Raw genomic sequence first — 18,113 nt, 5'->3', positions numbered from 1 at the left:
CGCTGTTTCCACTGGCAAGTCGGCATGGATCGGCCACCCTTGGCAAGGGTTGACGGCGCCACCAGGCTGGAAGCGCCTATGGAACCTTGGAAGCGTCCTCTGGTTCTGTTTAGGTCATCTTGCATGAGCTTGGACAAGCCTCATGGGGCAGACATAAGCAGGGAACCAGAACACCCTGCTTGTCTGGAGGAATCACAATGATCCCAGAAGTTGATCTGGCTTGGTTCTTCCATTAAGCGTTGTGTGGCACGTGCAGCCTGATAAACACCACCATTCTGATTGCGTCGTGGCTTGTTTGGTGCTTTCAAGCCCAAAATTGCGTTGTCGGAGGCGTGAACAAGTCAACAACTGAAGGCAATAGCCAATTTTCTTTTGAAGGATCTGAATCAGTCATGGCAGCGGCGTGAGTTGTGAATGATATTTTTTTTTCTCCTTGCCCCAGAGTATATAGCTAGTGGAGATTGGAGAAACAAGAGTTTATACGTTACCATCCATCCTCCTCTCCAACGACCATCCTGACTGCCACCACCTGGATCTCTTCCAAGGCACCCTGATTCTTTCTTCATGGTCTTTGCCTGGTGTTGAATTCCGGCCCGATCCCAACCCCAGGCTGGCGTGCAGTCAGGCGTCTGCCCAAGGTGTTCAGAATTTCTTTTGCCCACAAGCCCACTCTGTCCCTTGGAAAACTGACGGACAAAACCAGAAGCTCATCCACGGGTCGTGCCGGTATCTTGCCCTTCGACTCGCTGGACGGCGGTGCAGTCCAGGCGGAACTTCAGCTCGCCGGTAGCTTTTCCCGCCCCGTCGGGACATTGCCTCCTGAGATTGCTCCTCTATTCCAACTTTCACTCCTCTCCTAAACATATCGAGGTGCCTAGGTAGTATCCTGTTTCTATTCACTTTCTCACTCCTACTGCCTAGTTTTTCCCCTCCTTTCTGCGTGTTTGGATGCACTCGTTTTTGCTGCTGCTGCTGCTGTCTTTCACTAGTCTTTTCAGTCCGTGCTGCCGGAAATCCTCACTGATCCGCGAATCCGCCAACTAAAGCTCTGCGCCCAGCTGGAGCCCCGCATCGGCGTCCCTTTGCAACACCTAAGCAAGAATTCAAGATACTACCGACCTTTCTCCTCTCTCCTGTTCCCCTGAGCCAAAAATTCCACCCTCCGAGACGCTCCGTTGCATCGAACGAGGCATTGTCCGGCTTACCAAACCGGTGTCGCTGAAAACGGGATTAATTCCCTTTAAAGGGAGGAATCAACCACTGCGCGAAGAGAGAAGGACCGCAAGGAGTACACTTCAGCTTCGCGTGGGGTTGACCACCCACTGCCATTCAGCAAAACGAAATGGAGGACGATCGAAAGACTCCAATGGTCGAAGACATTCCAGTGTCTCCTGACAGCGACAATTCGACCGATTGCCTTCCGTCGCCGCCCCCTGCTTCCGCCTCCGCACGCGAGACTCGTCATACTTCAGTACCTTCTCTTCGCTCTGGATCCGAACTCTCCAGCGGCATGACGGCGTCCTCAACTCCACTGGGCCAGTTGAACGCCGCGCGGAGAGGAGGCGCGCCTGCTCCCCGTCCGACGGCGTCGATGAGCGGACAGCCGAGTGGTCTGAATCAGGACATATTGGCCAAGATGAAGGCATTCTCTCTATCGAGACAAGGTGCACCGCCCGGTTTATCCCACGCCGTATCCACAGGCGGAATTCCCTCGTCCACGCAAGTGACAGCGCCGTCAGTGAGCACTACTGCAGGAGGAAGCCCCGTTCCGAAAGGCCAACAGACAGTACCCTCCGGCCCCATCACGGGGGGTCTGGCGGGCAGGCTACCTCCCACCAGTCGCCCTCATGCGCCGAATTGGTCCTCTGCACCCCCCGTGGCGGGCTCAGGACCAACGCTCAACCAAAAACCCGGGGGATTAGCGGCGAAGAGACTCAAGCCCGGATTGAGATTGTCGGACGTGACGGGGTCCTCAGAAGACGGTCAACGATCAGGAGGCGGAGCTGCAGGGGGACAGTCCGGTGACGGTCCGACCGAGACAGCCTTCAGCAAGTATGCCGACTTTATCGACACGAAAGCCGGTACCTTGACATTTAAGAACAAAGCTCTCCTCCACGGGGGAGGCATTGAATTTTCTTCCGGTCAAAGTTTCAGCATCTCCCTGGACGAGGTCGATCGGCTGGAGGAGTTGGGCAAGGGGAATTACGGGACCGTGTACAAGGTTCGACATAGTCGTCCCCATATGCGAAAACCAGGGCAGGGGTTATCGGGCATCGTCAGTCGGCCCCCTGGGCCGGAAGGGTCGAATTCGGTGTCCTCCCCGCAGTCGAAACCACAGGACAACCTTACCGGGGTTGTGATGGCCATGAAGGAAATCCGTTTGGAGCTGGATGAGAATAAGTTCGCTCAGATTATCATGGAACTGGATGTTCTCCATCGTTGCGTTTCGCCATTTATCATTGATTTCTACGGGGCCTTCTTCCAGGAGGGTGCAGTCTATATCTGCGTCGAGTACATGGATGGCGGCTCAGTGGATCGCCTCTACGAGAAGGGCATTCCCGAAAATATTCTTCGCAAGATTACGCTCTCGACCATCATGGGCCTGAAGACGCTCAAGGACGACCACGAGATCATCCACCGCGACGTCAAACCCACCAATATCCTCGTCAACACCCGCGGGCAGGTCAAAATCTGTGATTTTGGCGTCAGCGGCAACCTCGTCGCCAGTATTGCCAAGACCAACATTGGCTGCCAGAGTTATATGGCTCCGGAGCGGATCGCTGGAGGCGGTATGCAGCAGTCGGGCTCTAACACGGGGGGCACCTACGGCGTCCAGAGCGATATCTGGAGCTTGGGGTTGTCGATCGTTGAGTGTGCCATGGGGCGGTATCCCTATCCCCCGGAGACATACAACAACATTTTCAGTCAATTACAGGTGAGTTGCCTCAGTCGATCTTGGACTATCTTTCTTACTGACTGTCTGCCCAGGCAATTGTACATGGTGACCCGCCGACTCTGCCCGAAGAATCCTTTTCGGAAGAAGCTCATGCATTTGTCCGTGCCTGTCTGGACAAGAATCCGAAGAATCGGCCCTCCTACGCGACGCTTCTCCGTCATCCATGGCTGGCGCCCCTGATGAAACCTCCCACTGAGGCGAATGGCGACCAATCGAAGGTACCTTCAGCCGGCAAGTCCGCGGAGCCGTCCACGCATCCGCCCCAGAGTGAAACCGAGGACGCAGAGGTGGCCGCATGGGTCAAAGACGCGTTGGAACGTCGCCGACACGGCCTGCTCGGGGATCCTCAGAAACCGGCTTTGCATACGGTGGCGCTCGATGCCGTCGGGGGGAGCCCTCTTCTGGAAGATCCTTCTACCTTCTCTCCCAAGGCCTGACGTCGTGGAACCTCGTTCCGGAGTAAACCTGTTTTGCTTCCTCCGTTCCGTCCTTTCCCTTTTGACTCTGCTGGAGTTTGCCGTAGTTAGACGATCGAGGCGCGGGCGCCAAGGATCGCGGTTGGTAACGGGCGATTGTTGTGTTATGGAAGGATCAGCTTGTTCGATGTCAAGGGTTTCACATTTGTTTCTACTATTTCGTCGGGATGATTGGTCTTGGTTCACGCCCCCTCTGACATGTTCAACTAGCATCTACATGTGCATCTCCTTCACTTGGCATCTCTCTCCTGTGACCTCTGGGATCCATTGGCCCATCAACGTCTTGTCTTTTTAGTCTCTCATGTGACGACCATCTTATGGCAGTATGGGGTATGTATATATATATAGTATTAGCATGGATAGAGCTACGCAGCAACATACGAGTCGCAGCATTTCGACTTTTGCAGTAGTTCATTCAAATCTCTGCCTGAGACGCTCTTGCGAAGTCAATGACCTAATCGAACCGATGCTGGCGTGGCTATCGAGTGATTGTAGTGGTTGATGGCGTTATGATGCTGATAAATCACAAATCACGTGCGGGCTGGATCGTGGTTTTTAGTGATCGGCCAATGGAGGGAAGTGCATAACGATCCCTCCAGTCTCTGAAAACGATGGAATGCTAGATATCTAGCTATAATAATACTCTGTTAATAATTAATTGGCAGAGTTGATGCCATTGAGTCTTGGTATCGCGCAGTCTGACTAAGGGAAAGTTGTTCGAGCCTCGACTAAGTCATCATCCCGCAGTTGCTTACAGCGGCAACAGCCCAATAAGTAATTTGATTACCAAAACCGAAGCCCCTCTTCTCCCCGCCGCCAGCAGCAAACCAGTTCAGTCGCATTGCTGACTGGTCCTCCTCTTGTCTTTCGCCGTGTAAATAGCTGCCCTTTCCCATTCCTCCCCAGAGGCATGCGCTCCCCTTCCCTCCACACCCATCCGATCCGAGCTTCCAGTTCCTGGTTGACCAGTTCGAAATCTCTGCTGCAAGCACGCTACGCACCTGCGACGCTGTCGCCCTTGCTATCTATCTCTTCGCGGATTGGAAAGCGAGAAATTGCATCTCTCACGAGAGACATCAGGAAGACGAGTTCAGCACTGGATTCCTCTAGACCTCTTTCTCCGTCCGTTCCTCGCCTAGCTTCCCTGTCGAGACAGTTCCCGTCCCCGGCCGTCGAACGAAGCTCGCAGTTCTCCACAATGGCTCCTATTGAGACGAAAGAGTACGACTACATTGTGATTGGGGGTGGTAGCGGTGGCAGTGGCAGTGCCCGAAGAGCCGCGGGTTGGTATGGCGCGAAGACGTTAATTGTCGAGAGCGGCCGGGCCGGTGGTACATGTGTCAATGTTGGGTATGCAATGTCTTCTTATCTGGCGGTGCTAGTTGTTGAGTGGCATCCCATACTGACTGTTCGAATCACAGATGTGTACCGAAGAAGATGACCTGGAACTTCGCCTCGATCAACGAGAACATCCACGCTGGCAGGCACTACGGCTATGAAATCCCCAAGGATTTCAAGATTGACTACGCCCACTTCAAGCGCATCCGGGACGCCACCATCGCGCGCCTGAATGGAAACTACGAGCGGAACTGGAACAAGGAGGGTATTGACCTGGTGCACGGCCGAGCCCGCTTCGTCGAGCCCAAGACGATTGAAGTCACGCTCAATGACGGCTCCGGGAAGGCGCGCTATACGGCGAAGCACATCCTGATCGCCACGGGCGGGCATCCCATCGTCCCGAATGTGCCGGGTGCGGAGCACGGTATCACCAGTGATGGGTTCTTCGAGCTCGAGGAACTGCCACGCAAGTGGGCGGTGGTCGGTGCGGGCTATATTGCAGTCGAGCTGGCCGGTGTCCTCCATGCCGTCGGGGTGGAAACCCACATGTTCATTCGCGGGGACACCTTCCTGCGCAAGTTTGACCCCATGATCCAGGAGACCATGACCGAGCGGTACGAGTCGGTGGGGATCCATATCCACAAGGGACACAAAGGCTTCAAGGAGATTCAACTCCTGCGTGACGGCAAGGGTGCGGACAAACTGCTGAAGCTGATTGATAAAGATGGCAATGAGCTCGAGGTCAATGAACTGCTATGGGCTGTGGGCCGGGAGCCGGAAGTGGCAGATTTGGGTCTGGAGATTCCTGGTGTGAAGCTGAGTCACACGGGCCACATCATTGTGGACGAGTACCAGAACACGTCTGTGGATGGGATCTACGCGTTGGGAGATGTTACGGGGCAGGCGGAATTGACGCCTGGTAAGTCAGCAGATTCTCGCCGTCTTCTGGTCACGTCTGACAAGTTGCAGTGGCCATTGCGGCTGGTCGCCAGCTGAGCAGTCGCCTTTTCGGTCCTCCCGAACTGAAGTCATCCAAGCTCTCGTACGAGAATATTCCCACGGTGGTCTTCGCCCATCCAGAGGTGGGCACGATCGGTCTCACCGAACCGCAGGCGCGACAGAGATTCGGCGATGACAAGATCAAGGTGTACAAGACGCGCTTTACGGCCATGTTCTACGACGTCTTCCCGACCGAAGAGAAGAAGCAGAACCCGACGGAGATGAAGATTATCTGCGCGGGGCCAGAGGAGAAGGTAGTCGGACTGCACATTTTGGGTCTGGGTGTGGGCGAGATGCTGCAGGGCTTTGGGGTTGCGATCAAGATGGGCGCGACGAAGCAGGACTTTGACAGCTGCGTGGCTATCCACCCGACGAGTGCGGAGGAGCTGGTCAGTATACTTCGATTTTCTAGCGTATCTAATTGCGAGCTGCAGCAGCTGACATGTTCTTTGCAGGTGACTATGCGATAAACGGGAACTCCATCGAAAAAAAAGACCATTTTAAATCCACGTACAAGCTGAACCTCTATTACTCCACATTCTGGTGATAGATTACAGTCATTTAGCGGAGCTTATGTTAGGTTAGGTTAGGTTAACTCATTTATATACCATATCAAAAACAAACCCATGTTCCTCGTTTTTGGAAAAACAATTATCCTAGTGACCCTACCCTACTCCGGCCCTTTGATATCGATCCTCGGTCCGATCAACAGATCTCCGAGCAGATTTCTAACAGCCAGCAAACGGAAACAGCAACCGTCACCAATGAGACGAAATGCTTCTAATTCTATTCTTCGGGGAGAAGCTGTTTTCTCCCGCCGGCGTCTGAGCGCTGGAGCCGGGGCAGTTAAGCTTTCCAGTCTGAGTATGTTCTCTTTCAGCCGTTTTACCGCCAGTCCAGTCTAGTTGGGTTAAGAATTTGCCGATCTGCGATTGTAGATTGCGTACCGTACTCCGTATTAATTTAACGGAGTACCTACGGAGTATGAGCTGTAAGTTGTGCCTGTCTTGCATCTAGACAAGGGATTGAATTATTGGTCAGTTGTGCCGTTGGCCCCGCTACCCCGGATAGGAAGGTCGATTAGACCGTCTACTTACCCACATACTTATCAGTCAGTGTATACAGAGTATGTACGGAGTACTCTGTTGCAGGAGAGACTATTATCTATACACATACTTGAGGCAACAGTAATGTACATGCATAGGTAGGTAGCAATACATGTGTACAGAGTAGATAACCATGTCTGGTGTAGTTGAAGAGTATGTATGGGGTAGTCACGTGTGCTTTACACACCCCGCAAAGTCATTGATACTATGAGATAATAGCAAAGTACTGTACCAGGTACTAAGTAGTGGGTAATGTTGATTGTATGATAGTATCATTCCTACCTAACAGCCTAATTAACTCTAATGAAGCAATTAAGACGGCGTGCAAGTTGTACTCCGTAGAGTTATGCTGGTCTTATCACTGCGGACAACGGCCGACAAAACGGATGCTCCTCAACCGCGAATCAGGCGAATCACGGGGCATCCCCGTATCTCCCCCACACTTCTCCATTGCCCGTTACGTCAGTCGAGGGTCGACCTTAACTTGATCTGTACGTAGGCAAGGTCCATCCCTATGGGACTTTGTCTGCATTGACAGATAACTATTACCAATTACCAATTAGCTATGAGGCTATCAATCGTCTGTCTGTGCGTGTTACCAGATTGACGGTGTACAGAGGCAAGACTGACCCTGACCCCGCATAATCGTTTAACCCTGGGCCATACAAAGACATGCAGGCCTTTCCATTCTCAATCCACACATGCTCCATCATCATTCATCCTTTTCTTGAACAGAGAGGAAATTGACATCCGACCATGACAGAAGATCCCAAGACAACATCCCCGAGCAACAACTCAAACAATGATAATAAAGATTTCAGCGGCGACGAAAAACTCGCCCACACAAAACCTCCCTCCGAAGAGGTGATCGCCATCTCCGAGGACCAAGATCTGGCAGCGATCCAGCTAGATCCGGCCAAAGAGACGAAGCTGCTGGCCAAGCTGGACCTGGCGTTTGTGCCGGTGATCATGTTTGCGTATTTGACGTGTTTCTTGGATCGAAGCAATATTGGTATGTGACAATCTCTCCAGGAAATCAGCCTTCTCCTGCTGATGGCGACCAGGCAACGTCAAAGTGGCCAACATGCCGCGGGACATTCATGCCAGCGCAGAACAGTTCTCGACCGCCGTGTCCATCTTCTACGCAACCTACGTCTCCTTCGAGACGCCCTTCGCCGTCATCATGAAGAAGGCGGCGCCGCGCAATCTGCTGACGGCGCTGGCCTCCGTCTGGGCCCTGACGACCATCTTCTCCGGCTTCATGGTCAATGTCGGCGGCCTGTACGCGACGCGGCTGATCCTGGGTGCCTGCGAGGCGGGCCTCTTCCCGTGTCTGAACCTGTATCTCACCATGGTGTATCGCCGAGAGGAGCAGGCGAAGCGGGTGTCGTATCTGATGAACTGCGCTGCCATTTCTGGTGCAGTGGGCGGGTTGCTGGCATACGGCATTCTGCAGATGGATGGCGTGGCGGGAAAAGCGGGGTGGAGGTGAGTCCCTACTCATCTAATTTACATCTATACGTCTCTAATTTACAGCCGCTGACGCATGCAGATGGGTCTACATCATCGAAGGCATCTTCAGCGTCATCGTCGCCGTCTGGATCTGGTTCGGCCTGCCCAACGACCCGGCCAACGCGTACTTCCTCACCGCGGAGGAGAAGTGGATAATGCAGGTGCGCAACGCGCAGCGGCGGAAGTACATGGGGAGCGAGAAGTTCAGCTGGGAGGAGGTGCGCATTGCGCTGCGCGATCCGAAGCTGTATCTGAGGTAGCTATACACCTGCATATATAAAAGTAAGTATACAGGCTAATGCGGGTGTTAGCGGCGCAATCCAATTCTGCCAGGACATCCTCCTCTACGGCTTCAGCACCTTTCTACCCTCCATCCTCAACAGCATGGGCTACAACACGCTGCGCAGCAACGCGCTCACCGTGCCGGTCTACGTCTGGGGCGCGCTGTGCTTCACGGCCATCGCATGGTTCTCCGACCGCTCATCGCGCTTCGCCCTGTTTCTCTTCGGTGCAAACATCTTCTCCATCGTCGGGTACATCCTCCTGCTGTCCGTCTCGTCCGACGCGGTGAAATACTTCGCCACCTTCCTCTGCGCCGTAGCGACCTACACCGGTCCGGGGCTGAACCTGACTTGGCTGAACGTCAATATGGCACCGCACTACCGCCGCGCAGCAGCCGTCGGGCTGCAGCAGACGATGGGCAACACGGCAGGCATTGTGGTCGGGCAGATCTACCGGACAAGTCCCTACGTACTCGGCAATGCGTTTTCGCTAGGCGCGCTGGTCGTCTCGCAGATCCTCATCGTCGTGCAGATGCTCTATCTGAAGCGAGAGAATGCCGTCAAGGCGAAGATCGCATCGGGCGAGAAGCAAGACACGCGGAGAGTGAGGACGGGAGATGCGGAGGTGGATTTTACGTATCATTATTGATCGGTCGACCATATGCTTAATATGGAGGTGTATATATTTTAGCTGAATGTGAATGAGTGGTATATTCCTGCGACTTATGCTATAATTTTTCTTGGTAAAATAGCAGCACTATCAGTAAATATGAGCGGATTAAAAAAAAAAAGGTGCCATGCTACGGATATATCGTTCTGTCCTAAGCAAAAAAAAAAAGCACGCTGAGATGAGATGAGATGACTGGGAGCAAGAATGATGATAGGCACCCTAACCCGTAATATACCATGTTCCTCTACAGATTCATCTCCTACATACATACCTATCTATCTATCTATCTATTCGATCGCTCAATTTAATTGCTCAATCTACCCATGGACCAATCTGCCAACCACACACCCCATACATACATACATGCTCAATTGAGCAAGAACTAAGTCCTAAGTCCTCACACATATGCACATACAAGGATCAGCTCCTCCTCTCTTCTCTTCTCTTCTCCTGCTCGTCCAATGCTAATCCAATCCAGTCCATCTATGCTAGGAGCCCAGGACAGTACTAGCTGGCCTACCTCCACTCGAGATCCCCATGGGCCCCGTCGCTGTCGTTCGGTCGGTTCGAATCGTGACCGGCCGGGGTAGCGCGAGGTATTTCTATTTCTGTGTATCATTACGCATTAGATAGCATACATTACGGTTACACACTTTAATAGAGGAAATTATTGCCTTTTTAGTTTAGTGAATAATGTTTGTCTCGGCCAAAAATACTCTTTTACCGAGAGAGCGAGTGAGCGCATCGATAGACGTTAGCTTAACTTTAATCGAGGACACTATCTCTGAATACCATTAATTATTACCGTGGATGAATGATGGGTGGTGAGTAATGGGTAACTTAATCAATGAGTAATGAGTACCCCGTGGAGAGTGCGTGCTGGGATCTTGTTCTTTCTCCTAACTAGTTACGAAATTATCTACCTACTTAGGTATGTACCTACTTACCTTTATTGGTTTACGATTCTTACTGGAAGGGATTCTGGGTTCACGATTTCCAGATCTTAGATCAAGCTTGCAAAGTACAGAGTGCAGAGTACCGTAAAGCAGATCAAAGCAAACCCCGCACTGTCTTTGGTGGATCTCCAGGTATTATTAGTGTTTAATACATGTCTATAGATATACAGGTATCAAATTAAATCCCATCAATTCCGGTGCTTTATCTACTTGCCGTTTAAGTTGGAAATCACTGAATACTATGAGAAGAAGACAGAAATAGCACTACAGGCTAGATACTAAGCAGGGGGCATTTTTATTTTCTTATCCTATCCTATCCTATACCGATCTATATCTATCCAATCTATTTATTAATTTATTTATATATTTAATATGGATACGACGTCCCTCCGCACCCAAATCGCCTCCCAAGCCACCTCTCCCGCGCACGAGGCCCGTCTCCTCTGCCGACACAACCTCCTCACAAACACCGCCGGCATCGCCCCAGGGTATCTCCAAGCGAACCTAATCGTCCTGCCCTCTCGCTACGCAGAGCACTTCCGCGCCCTTTGCGCCCGGAACCCCGTGTCCTGCCCACTGCTGGGCGTCACGCCGCGGGGCGATCCGCACACCGTCCTCCCCGCGGGCTGCATCAAGACAGCGCACGACTTCGACATCAGGACGGATTTCCCGTTGTACCGCGTGTACAAGCACGGGAAACACGTCGCCACAAAGCACGATCTGAAAGACCTCTGGACGCCCGACCACGTCGGCTTCCTGATCGGCTGCTCCTTCTCGTTCGAGGATGCCCTCGCCGCCGCTGGACTCACGCCCAGACACCAGAAAACCGGCACGCTGGTCGCCATGTACCGCTCGAACATCGCCGTGTTACCGGCGGGCATCTTCACGGGCGCGAAATGCGTGGTCTCCATGCGGCCGTATCGCCCCGAGGATGTGGAAAAGGTCCGCGACGTGACGAGGCCGTTTCTCTCGACGCATGGCGAGCCGGTTGCTTGGGGGTGGGAGGGTGCGAGGGAGATTGGCGTGGAGGATGTCTCCAAGCCGGATTTTGGGCAGCCGCAAAAGTTTGAGGAGGGGGAGGTGCCTGTTTTTTGGGTAAGGAAAAAAAAAACAATGAACGACTAAGGAAAGAATGGAGTGGAGAGGAATTCGAATTCAAATTCCGTGCTGGACTTGATTCCTTCTTCTTTCCGTCTTTCGATCTCTCTCTCTCCCCCCCCCCCCCCCCTCTTTTTTTTTCACTCTCCAAGTTGGATTTTATCTGATCAATGACTGCTGTGCAGGCATGCGGCGTCACCCCCCAGCTAGTAGTCGAATCAGCCGGGGACAAGATCGATGGCTTGGTGTTTGCCCATGAGCCAGGCCACATGCTCGTCACGGACTGGACGACTGAAGACTTGGAAAGATTACGAGCAGGAATGGCGGGGGGTGTTTGATATCGGAGACTAAAGAGTTGGACTTGAGGCAGGTGAAAGACGGAGAATGGCTTGTATATGCATGGAAATATTGTATTTGCACAATATATGTACATATGTATATGCACGAAATGTCCGGAGAGCCTGCGCTGGAAGTTGTATTCACAGGCATGGAAGAAGTATGTACCATTTTTCGTTGACTGATATATTGCATGCATATTCATATATTTACTGAGTTCTGCAAATTTCCCCTATTGTTTCTGTGTGACAGACATCAGCCATCCAGATTGAACAACCATCGTGTAGATCAAACAAGAATCATAGCTTAGACTTGAACGCTGACTTGGCCGCTGACTCTGGCTTCGTCACATCGACTCGCGTCCACCACGGATATACAGCCGGCACATCCTCCACATTGTTGAAGCTGGCCTGGAAATCCGGCTTGCGCTTCTCGAAAAAGCTCTGCACGCCCTCCAGGTTGTCCCTCCCCCCAAACATATCGAAGATCACCCGCGACTCCAGCAGGTGCGTTGCCTCCGCGCTGTCCGGCCCCCGATACATCAGATCGCGCATCAGCGCCGTCGCCACTGTTGACGTGTTCTCCGCTATCTCCGTCGCCAGCTCCAGGCCCCGTGCCACGGTCGCTTCCGGCGTGGGCAGTACCTCCGAGAAGAGCGTCGATAGCAGCGGGTGGGACGCCGGGTAGGTTTTGCCAGTCGTGATCAGATGCAGTGCACGCGAGTACCCGATCACCCGTGGCAGGAAGAAGGCTGACACGCCCTCCATCGTCACTCCTCGACGGCTGAAGACGAAGCCGATCTTGGCGTCTTTGTATGCTACCCGGATCGCAGCGGGCAGCGTCATGGTGATGCCAGCGGCCACGGCAGAGCCGTTGATGGCCACAACGGTCGGCTTGCGGCAGTTATGGATGGCGAGGGAGGCCCTGCCAGCACTGGATCCGATGTTAGCTAGTTGTCAATAAATTGAAAGATCTGCATACCTATCTCGGTGACCCCTGGCTCCGCCTGGTTCACTGTTCTTGGCCTCCAGGAATCCAATCTCGAGATCGGCGCCAGCACAGAACATCTTTCCGGCGCCCGTGAGGACGATGGCGCGCACGCGGTCGTCAACGTCGAAGAGCTCAAACACCTCCTTTAGCTCTTCACCCATCGCCTCGGTAAAGGCGTTGTTCTTTTCCGGACGGTTCAACGTGACAACGATGACTTTGGTCGGGGTGGGAGATGCCGCTGGGACGTGGGACAGGGCGATATACTTGGTGGGGAGGGCGGCGTAGGAAGAGGGTAGACTGAGGGTGGAGTCTGACGGCATTGTCGGTGATGATTATTGATCAGCGATCAACCGCGAGACCAGCACAGTTGATACAAGTCAATATTCTGGACGATGGTCATTCGACAGGATGACAGCGACATGCGCGGCTGGTTGAATTTCACAGCTCATGTGATGTCGTCGGAAACAGCAGACAGGCTCAACTGGCGGTGTGGTCAGTTGAGATAGACGATGACGACGAATGAGGCGATGCAGAAGCAGAGAGGGATGTAGACGATGGCATCCATCTCGGCCGATGAGATAAAGCATGCAGGGATGTAGCACAGAGGAGATAACACTGGCTGAGTCGGCAGTAAGAATGGTAATCGTGGCTGAAAGGAGTGTGCCAGGGGGTTTTATTTAATACTATTTCCCCGGCGATGACATCGACCCCTGGGCGGTGGGCCGACAGGGCGGACTGCGGGGAATAACTATTATGGCTATAACCTTAACCATGAAGCCGGTGTATCACAGTGAGATCATAAAAGGAGGTGAAAGGTACGACTAAACAGAGCCACAATTCCAACAGCATGGTATGATTTCTCTGCTGTAGCCTGTAGCCCGTTTCAGATCCTCTCTCACATTTCTTGCTGGCAAGCCCCGTCAAGTCTCTTACCACTGCTCATCGTCAGGCAGACAGAAGTCATCTAGCTCCAGGCGCTTCACACTACTATGTGGCTTCGTGATATCCTTGTCACGAATAAGAGACCGAAGACTACAAGAATGCTGACGACAACTTCCGTACCAGTTACATATTCCACCAAGAGCACACCATCGTGGTGATGGGAATTCGCAAACGCTTTTGACCGTTTCTGCGAAGCTAAAGCCGAGAAAGGGCGCGAATGGCCGTGGAGAGGAGAGATGTCGCGCATCCATCCCCTTGACAAGGGCACCGAAAAGGATTGAATCACACTCAAAAGAGCATGAAGTTACGCCTGTGCGAAGCTCATCGACGAGATTGTCCAGGGATTCGACAAGCCGCTCGATGAATTCTTGTCTCTTTTGGTCAATCTCATCTACTCGATTAGTTAGTGCCATCCTGTCATATATCCTCCCTGGCTACCTACCAATGATTTTTTCTGGGATTGGAAGCCCGAGGGTCTGAAGCGGTCCCCGGCTATACTTTGAGGCAAGGAATGTAGCCAACTCAAACTTTTCTGAGAGGCGGAGCGTCCAAGAAATCCATACCCAGAGAACGATGTTTCTCAAATCTTTCATTTGGCTGAGGTGGACTCCCAGGTGATCAATCCACCTTTCTGAAAACGGCTCAATTATTTCGACGCATTTGAAGTAGTCCGCGATAACAATGACCTTGGCAAGCATTTCGAGACTAACCTCTCGAGGGACGTCGCGGAAGTGCCCATGAATAATGTTCATGACAATCGTGAGAGCCTCAGGGTCCCATCCCTCCTCACAAACCCGCAAAAAGCCGTCGCGACGGAGATCCTGGCCTTCTTCCCAACCACCTCTGAGCATTGCTTTGAAATAGGATGAAGCTAGAGACAAATGGCTTGACGAGACTCTCATATGTATGACATCGTCTTTGCTTGGTGCCTCGCCCGAAGCTGCGGGCTGGGTGTGATTTTTGGAAGCAGCATGTATGGCGAGTTCAATGGGCTCTGAAGGGCTTCGTTGCGGAGAGGCAGGAGAGGATATTGGACTTGGAGCACCCGGCGTAGCTGGCGTAGGAGGAGTCGAATAGGGGAGCGGGTAATCTTTGCTATCATCCCAGACAGCAAAGTCCGTGCTGGGATTTTTCAGAACAAGGATGACATCCCCATCGGGATCAAACTCGTGAATTGTTCCTGCCATTGCGATGATTTCCAACGATCAAGAGAGGGGTCTAGAAGAAGGAACGGCAACGAAGGTACTTTTCATGGAACTTGCAAGAATCTCTTTGTCTCAGGCAGCCTGACAGAAGAACAAAGGGACCAGCAGGACAGGGATCCGCGAGAAAATCTCAGAAAAGAAGCCAATGTCAAAGTATCGACGGCAATCTCGTAGGTCTAGGCTGAAACGTTGGCGAAGCTCATGTTGACTTCAGCGAGAAAACAGTGGTTGAGAACTTCTCAGCAAGTTGTCAGTGATGAAGACGAGTGAAATAACGATGACTGATGGTGGAAAGAAGTGAAGGTGAGGTGAAGTTCTACCTAGACAGGTGCCTTGCCAGCCCTAGCCCTGGGCCCTAAGCCCTGAGCTTGACCAGTCTTGGAGCTCACTCCCCTTATGATGTTGGTACCAACATGGGCTCCTAATAAATAAACTTGAAAGGATGACAGCTAAAGGAGATGGGAATAATCTCAATTGATCACCATATAAAGGATAAAGAAATATATTAAGTTAGTTCTTAGTTACAATCTTAAGATGGTCCTCCAGCTAAGTGAACCCTAACAATTGTAGTAATACATATTATCAGCTAGATATATATATAGCCTAACATGCTGCTAGAAGCTCAGAGGGTATGAGTAATATGGTTGAGCAGTCCCCCTTGATTATACAGTAGTTAGATTGACAGTTTATTATAAAGAAAGACAAGATGTCTACGGTTTCTGAGAGGATAAACCCCAGAAAGGGCGCGAATGGCAATGGATAGCAGAGATGTCGCGCATCCATCTCAGCTGGTCTAGAGAAATCCTCATCCTTCATATATGCCAAAAGAGCTGCCATGGACAATCCACTCTTACCGGCTGGACTTTTCTAGCTAACACCTACTTACCACCTTCACCAAAATCCTCTGTATTGATCTCTCTCTCTCTCTCTTTTTTTTTTTTTAAAAAAAAAGTGGACTGATCCATATACTAGATTCTAAGCTTCTCCAGGATACAACTCACCTTTCTTGATCTTTAAACGTAATATAACTATGTATAACTAAAGCATGGCTATAGGTATGGTTCAATTGAGAGGCTCCGATAAAAGAAAAGAAGAGAAGAGAGGAGAGGAGAGGAGATTAGGCGGACAGACGCCAGGGTAGGGGCTTAGGTCAGCCTCATATAACTGATGCTGCGAAATCGACAGAACGAATCATTATCTAGGTCAGGCAGCGCCCCTTATTCACGGCATGACAAGACCACCATTGTTTCACCTACATGTCGTCTTCCTATTTGTTCGCCTATCACTCGCTTGCATCCTGTAACTCTCTTTCGCTCTGCCTCGCCTATATATAGTAGGCAGGGAAATTTTCAAGACATCTCTTGTACTGAAATTTCAAGGGATTTTGGTGAATTACAGTAATTTCAATAAATTCTAGATCATATTAGTTGTCAATATCTTGGCATTAATAACTAATCAAATCTTGTTTCTAAATTTTGACCCCCTTTTTACAAGGCAGCGCTAAATTTTTCCATAAGACTATAAACGCTTTTTCATGAAATTTGAAGTCCAGTCTGAAAATTTCGGAAATTAAAATTTCATTACCCATTCCCAATATATAGAGGCTTCTCGCCCTATCGTTAGGTAGTTTATACAGAGAATTTTGCACACAACTTTGGTCTCCCATATGAATATTCTCCCAACAATACCAACAATATGTTAATATGTTATATCACCGAATGCAATAAGGTCATAGGCTTCCGCCTCCGCCACCGGCCCATTTTCCTCCCAAATTCTGTATATTTTTGATTCTATTCGTTGAAGCATGTTTTTTTCATTCCCCCTTTTATGTAGAAAAATTCGTTTTTTATCAAAAGCCTAGAATAATTAGTTGTTTTAGGGATAAAGTTGGTCCAAAATTTCCTGAAAAAAAAATTCGTATCTAAAAATATTTTGAAAAAAAAAAGAAAAAAGAATTGGTCTAAGTTCGTGGTTAAAATTTTGATAATAATTCAATTAAGGAGAGTTCATATAAAAAAGTTCAGATTTACTCATTCTCTAATTAAAAATATGTTTTTCTAATACCTTTGCCATATAGTTTTGTTGCAAAATAAACTTGCAAGATTTTGCGGGAAATGGGCTTGTGGCGGAAATTTATGACTTATTCCTGAATCACAGACCCCAAACGATGGAATGCTTCCCCTATTTTAGTCCCTAACCTATCTTTGATCACTCTAGACCTTTTCCTAGTCCTTGTCCGCCTTACTGCACATGGCTTTTGGGCTTCTATGTGCCCTCCTCGAGATCTATATGAGTATTGAGTGACATCTGCGCGCTGCACGCCACCCTCCCCTCTTATTCTATGCTTCTTCCACGGGTTCTAGCCCCCATTCATCGTCCCTTCGAGCCCTATCTGCTGCCAATGCTGGGTCTCCCTGAGGGTAACTTATAGTAGTGTCTGCTAGGAATTGTAATAGGGCTCACGACTTTAGGGTTCCTAGTAATTCTAGCCTCTGCAAGACCTTGATACAATGTCTCCAGGTACCTGAACCACTGCCCATATTTAAAAAAGAGATGGTGAACCGACCCTCTTGGGGCCTAGCGCCACTGGCATGCCCCTGTTTCCTGGGCCTGAATCCTTTGTACATAAGTAGGTCCCTATGGCTGCGTGGTCCATTTTGAGCTGGCACATAGTATCAACTGGCTGTGTTTTTTTTTGTTTTTTTTTTTAGGAGCCGCGGCTACTACTGGTTCTTGCTTGCAGCCTGGCGAATCTCTTTAACAACTAATAGTAAGAATAAATATGATAACTGTCAGAGATGATGATGAAGAGAAGTCTGCTTGGGTAGAAGATGCCAGGTGGCAGGTCTATATAGGCGCCGGAACTGACTAAGCCGGAAAGGGGCAAACCGGAATCTCCAACAATAACAACTTTTTTTTTCCCCCTTTTCCTTTTATTTTAATTTATTTTTTTTAAACAAAAATGGTAACGAGACGTGTCAATAAAGTTGAATGCGATAATCTATTTTTGACAAGGTAATTGGATTACAGGAGTTTCCAGGAATAAAGTGATCTTACCTATAAGTAAAGTAAATAGTAATCTAAGATAATAAATACCTAGGATAGAATCATATTAACCCCCCTCTACCTTTGTTTTATTTAGGCTTATAATTAGCCTATTCTGCCAGGATTCTCACCTTCTCTGATTAACAATAACCTTTTCTTAGTCTTATCCACTAGGATAGTTCTTTTCTAGTTTTTAGTTAAAA

At 50.4% G+C, this 18,113-nt stretch overlaps 6 protein-coding genes across 6 annotated transcripts; 4 read left to right on the top strand and 2 right to left on the bottom strand.

Annotated features, from left to right (window-relative positions):
- Positions 1 to 1,366: 1,366 nt before the first annotated feature.
- On the top strand, positions 1,367 to 3,393 carry VTN77DRAFT_556 (uncharacterized protein; the record flags this gene model as incomplete). The annotated part of the gene is made up of 2 exons (XM_069421741.1): positions 1,367 to 2,935; positions 2,989 to 3,393. 2 exons carry the CDS (start codon positions 1,367 to 1,369, stop codon positions 3,391 to 3,393), a joined length of 1,974 nt encoding a protein of 657 aa, XP_069273468.1.
- Positions 3,394 to 4,630: 1,237 nt separating this feature from the next.
- On the top strand, positions 4,631 to 6,239 carry VTN77DRAFT_555 (uncharacterized protein; the record flags this gene model as incomplete). Its single annotated transcript, XM_069421731.1, has 4 exons — positions 4,631 to 4,782; positions 4,854 to 5,689; positions 5,740 to 6,158; positions 6,225 to 6,239. The coding sequence occupies 4 exons, from the start codon at positions 4,631 to 4,633 to the stop codon at positions 6,237 to 6,239; spliced, it is 1,422 nt and encodes a 473-aa protein (XP_069273467.1).
- Positions 6,240 to 7,631: 1,392 nt separating this feature from the next.
- VTN77DRAFT_554 (uncharacterized protein) lies at positions 7,632 to 9,317 on the top strand (the record flags this gene model as incomplete). Its single annotated transcript, XM_069421720.1, has 4 exons — positions 7,632 to 7,887; positions 7,940 to 8,363; positions 8,428 to 8,643; positions 8,699 to 9,317. 4 exons carry the CDS (start codon positions 7,632 to 7,634, stop codon positions 9,315 to 9,317), a joined length of 1,515 nt encoding a protein of 504 aa, XP_069273466.1.
- Positions 9,318 to 10,666: 1,349 nt separating this feature from the next.
- VTN77DRAFT_553 (uncharacterized protein) lies at positions 10,667 to 11,730 on the top strand (the record flags this gene model as incomplete). The annotated part of the gene is made up of 2 exons (XM_069421709.1): positions 10,667 to 11,389; positions 11,578 to 11,730. The coding sequence occupies 2 exons, from the start codon at positions 10,667 to 10,669 to the stop codon at positions 11,728 to 11,730; spliced, it is 876 nt and encodes a 291-aa protein (XP_069273465.1).
- A 297-nt stretch (positions 11,731 to 12,027) lies between these two features.
- On the bottom strand, positions 12,028 to 13,038 carry VTN77DRAFT_552 (uncharacterized protein; the record flags this gene model as incomplete). The annotated part of the gene is made up of 2 exons (XM_069421698.1): positions 12,028 to 12,661; positions 12,710 to 13,038. The coding sequence occupies 2 exons, from the start codon at positions 13,036 to 13,038 to the stop codon at positions 12,028 to 12,030; spliced, it is 963 nt and encodes a 320-aa protein (XP_069273464.1).
- A 1,056-nt stretch (positions 13,039 to 14,094) lies between these two features.
- On the bottom strand, positions 14,095 to 14,847 carry VTN77DRAFT_551 (uncharacterized protein; the record flags this gene model as incomplete). The annotated part of the gene is made up of 1 exon (XM_069421687.1): positions 14,095 to 14,847. One exon carries the CDS (start codon positions 14,845 to 14,847, stop codon positions 14,095 to 14,097), a length of 753 nt encoding a protein of 250 aa, XP_069273463.1.
- Positions 14,848 to 18,113: the final 3,266 nt, after the last annotated feature.

Source organism: Rasamsonia byssochlamydoides (assembly GCF_041956645.1).
Source record: "Rasamsonia byssochlamydoides strain NRRL 3658 unplaced genomic scaffold VTN77scaffold_101, whole genome shotgun sequence".
In the NCBI taxonomy this organism is placed as follows: Eukaryota; Fungi; Ascomycota; class Eurotiomycetes; order Eurotiales; family Trichocomaceae; genus Rasamsonia; species Rasamsonia byssochlamydoides.
The sequence above is the reverse complement of the archived record's forward strand: the minus strand, read 5'-3'. Positions and strand labels throughout refer to the sequence as shown.